Raw genomic sequence first — 3,975 nt, 5'->3', positions numbered from 1 at the left:
TAAAAAGCTACTTACGTACTAAATTTTAAGCAAATCGTACTATAATAAGATTTTTTCGAATAGACTGGTCCCTGGTCCACCTACCCGAAAAAAAGTAAATTTTTTTTAGCCTAAAACATGGTGTTTACCGAAAGCTATTTGTATACAAAATTTCATGAAAATCGGACCTGCCGTTCGCGAGATTACCTGTTACAAAAAAAGGGACTTCTCTTTATATAATTAGTATAGATACGGATTTTCTAAATACCTAAACTCCAGCGCGTTCATTTTTAGCAAAGGAATTTTTCATCATAGGTAGTCACGCTGCGAATTTGAACGAAACCTGTTAATAAATATGACTTTTATAAGTAGATCTACTCCAGCGCCACCAGCTTGTTTTCTAGTAGACTATAGTAGGACCTCTGACAATTTGACTGGGCTCTTTTAAATGGTTTTTCAGTTTAGTCCGAAAAACGGAAATGGCTATCATTTTATATATGTAATCCTCCTTATCCTGAGTTTTGCCCGAAAAAAAATTCAACGCGAAAATTTTGATTCCCCCAATGGAAACCAAAAGCGAAAAGTGAACCGGTTCAGGGAAGATGATAAGGCTGAATAAGTTTCGAATGAAAAAAAAAATTATCATGAAAGTAATAAACATTTCGAATGTGTATTAACAAAATAGTTATGAACCTATACGGCTTTTATAACTCGACTCCCGCGCCACCTTGCGGGTCTATTTTTGCTAAACGTATTTGCCATCATGCTGGTAGCTTACATTTTGAATTTAAAAGATATCGGTTCATAAATACGATTTTTATAAATAACTCGACCCCAGCGCCACTTACCGAGTTTTCTGGTAGCCTATACTAGGACCATATATGCAAGGCATAACCTCTGAAAATTTGACTGAAATCTATGCAGTAGTTTTTGAGTTAACTCCGAACAACGAAAACGGCTGTTGTTTTATATATAAAGAAGATAGAAGACTAGCCAATGCCCGCTTGCTTCGCAGCGCCTAATAAGATCTTTTACATCGGCCGATACAAAAATAGCGTTTATAAGCAAAAGCGGTCTGTAAAGTAAACATTTTTAGTTTAAATTGAAAGGAATAAAGAGCAGAATCCTCCTCCCACATAGGCCAAGAATAGTAGCTCTGTGATACCATATGGAATACTAATGCCTTTCGATGATGAGTTTTACCGATGGTCTTATTTCCACCTGTGAGATCTATGCCAAGCGTGCGCAATATTCTTCTATGATCTTGCAACTTCAACATTGGTCCGTAAACCAGTTTTCAATTATAGGAGGGCCAATAAAAATCCTCGAATTTTTCATCATACAGGTAGCTAACTTTGCGAATTTGAACGAAATCGGTTAACCCATTCCTGCCTAATGGGTATTTAAATACCCAAGAAAGTGGTGTCACTAAATAAATTCTAGCTCGGGCTAGGAAAGAGATATCGAAGTTATATTTTTTTTTGATTGAAGAGGAAGAATGGGCCTTAAAAAATAAAATTATGTCAGTATATTGTTTTCGTTAAAAACTTTTTTTTTTTAAGCCAAAAATCGATGTTTTTTTTTTTATCGGAAAATTTTTAGGAAAAGCGCTCCCAAATATAGGGAAATGGGAAAAACGAAAAAAGCTCACCTTACCAGATAGCTTCAGGTGTCCTTCATGTAATGAAAAAAACGCTATAGAGATATCTCAACACACCTGGCCGTTACACCTGGTTAAATGAAAATGGGTATTTAAATACCCGACAGTCCAATGTGGGTACACAAAAAGTCTTTTTTTTCCTATATGGAAACATTTAATTTGCAGTGAATAAAACGCATAATTAAATAGAATTTTTTTTTATTTTACTGAGAAATTATTATATTTATAAGAAATAGATTACTTAGCCTTGGCAATCTTTTTCTTATCTGGTTCAACGCCGTTGTGGTAATCCAGAAAGCAAGGAGCGGGATGCAAGTTCACTTGGCACTTCAAGCAACCATATTCAGTTTTGCCACCGCATTGCGGACAACGATGACGAGTATTAAGTTTTCCGATGAAATGATCCATACGGTCGTAACGCATTGCCAGTTGTGCCCCGGAAGCCGACGTTCTACCCGGATGATGATAACTGGACTTGATCATAATCGATTCTCACACCTCCACTCGAAATTCGTATTGAGACATCGGTGGCTTCTTGTCATACTTGCGACAGAAGCAATGTAACTTCCATGCATTTACCATAGCCGCGTCAAACGCATTTGTTATTAATGGCCAATACCACTTTTTTCCCCGAATCCGAATTCGATAATTATTCATTGCATTGTCAAAAAGGTCCACACCTCCCATAAGATGATTGTATTCGTTGACCAAATACGGCTGCTCAATAGTAACCATTTTCCGTTGCTTTCGATCATACCGTTTCGCGCGGACCATTGGTGTATGGCTTAGGAAATTCGATAATAAGGTCACGACCTGAAAAGATAAGAATGAATGAAGAACACATCAACGATGGACGTAAAGATCAAAATGAACCGATAGTCAAATTGAAATGTTTCTTTGCACATATAACTTACCGCATTATCATTCCAACGCACCGCCAAAATAGAATTGTTCATGTCGAAACGAAAGTCAGACGTCCCGCGAGGCTTCTTTTTCATTTCCTTGATGTTCATTAATGGGGCATGATTGGTCCGATTATCACGAACAGTTCCCAAAGCGAAGAATCCATCGTTCGACAAACGAGTCATAAGTTTGTGACTTGTAAAGAAGTTGTCAAAGGTAACCGTGCGCTTGGCGCGGGCCTCCAGATGTGAAAGAAGTGATAGCACAACACGTTCTCCCAGTCCGAAACCTGGGTCCTCCTGTTCTGATGCACCAGCGTATGGAAGTAGTTGATACAAGTAGCCTTCTGACGAAGCCAAACACCAATACTTGTACCCGAAACGAATTGGTTTTCCCTTGATGAACATTTTGCACGAATGTCGGCCGTAGTAGGCAATCATTTGTTCATCAATGGAAAGGTTGTGAGAGAAAACACCAAATTGAAGAAATTTTTTGTTCAATAAGTCATTCAATGGTGCGACTTTTGCAAATTTGTTTTTCATATCCAATGCTGAGTTGTCACACACGTGAAAGAACTGTTTGATTCGTTTGAATCTGTCTCTTGAAATACATTCTTTTATTAGCGCGCATCCTAATGATTCCCGATTTGACCGATAACTATATATTTGCGGCAATGTATGGTAACCGGTTATATACAACACGCCCAAAAACGTTTTCATTTCGCTAATTGATGTTATGAACGAAGGACAATTTTTGGTCGCAGCATATTGGTTGGTTGAAGTAACCAACATGTTCAACACCTCCTCATCGATGAACATTTCCCAAAGCTGCACTGGATTCATGTCACCAATTTTCTCATACAACGCTTTGTGTGAAGTGGCCGAATCATCGAATGGAATCTTAGTGAATTGATAATTTTGCGACCGAGACCATTTTGGTTTCATGCCCTCTTCGATTCTGGGTCGCTTAGGTGGCTTACTTGATTTAAGCGTTGATTTGCGACCACGACCACTAGATGTCGAGGCCACCGGTGTATCATCTTCTTCTTCTTGTTCAAAATCGGGTTCATTTACGGTATCACCATCACAACCCGATGGCAAGTGCTCGTTGCTGTCATCGTAAACGCATTGAATTTCAAATTGCCCTGCAATCTCATGAGGCAGCTCCGGGTCATCGCGCAACAATTGAATATTGTCGTCCAATTCCTCATTGTCACTCAGAATATCGACATCGGGTGGCGTTATGATAATATCAACGGCGTCTGCGTGTTGGACAAAGTTATCCTCTCCATCACTATCTCCATCAGACCAACTATCTAAAATAGCTTGCAGCTCGATAGCAGTGAGAACTTTCTGCCGACGAATCATTCTGAATATTCTATAATATTGTGGCGAATACTGCGGCAACACAAAGCGAACAACGAGAAATAGGCA

At 38.8% G+C, this 3,975-nt stretch overlaps 1 protein-coding gene across 1 annotated transcript; it reads right to left on the bottom strand.

Moving 5' to 3' along the window:
- Nucleotides 1–1,588: 1,588 nt before the first annotated feature.
- LOC118741544 (piggyBac transposable element-derived protein 3-like) lies at nt 1,589–3,909 on the bottom strand. The gene is made up of 2 exons (XM_036473543.1): nt 2,554–3,909; nt 1,589–2,452 (listed from the first exon to the last, which is right to left on the bottom strand). The coding sequence occupies exons 1-2, from the start codon at nt 3,907–3,909 to the stop codon at nt 2,132–2,134; spliced, it is 1,677 nt and encodes a 558-aa protein (XP_036329436.1). The 3' UTR covers nt 1,589–2,131.
- Between the last annotated feature and the right edge of the window lie 66 nt (nt 3,910–3,975).

This window comes from Rhagoletis pomonella, unplaced genomic scaffold (assembly GCF_013731165.1).
Source record: "Rhagoletis pomonella isolate Grant_MI unplaced genomic scaffold, Rhpom_1.0 Rhpom_scaffold_00006, whole genome shotgun sequence".
Lineage (NCBI taxonomy): Eukaryota > Metazoa > Arthropoda > Insecta > Diptera > Tephritidae > Rhagoletis > Rhagoletis pomonella.
Note: the sequence above shows the minus strand (reverse complement) of the source record. Positions and strands in the feature narration are given on the sequence as shown.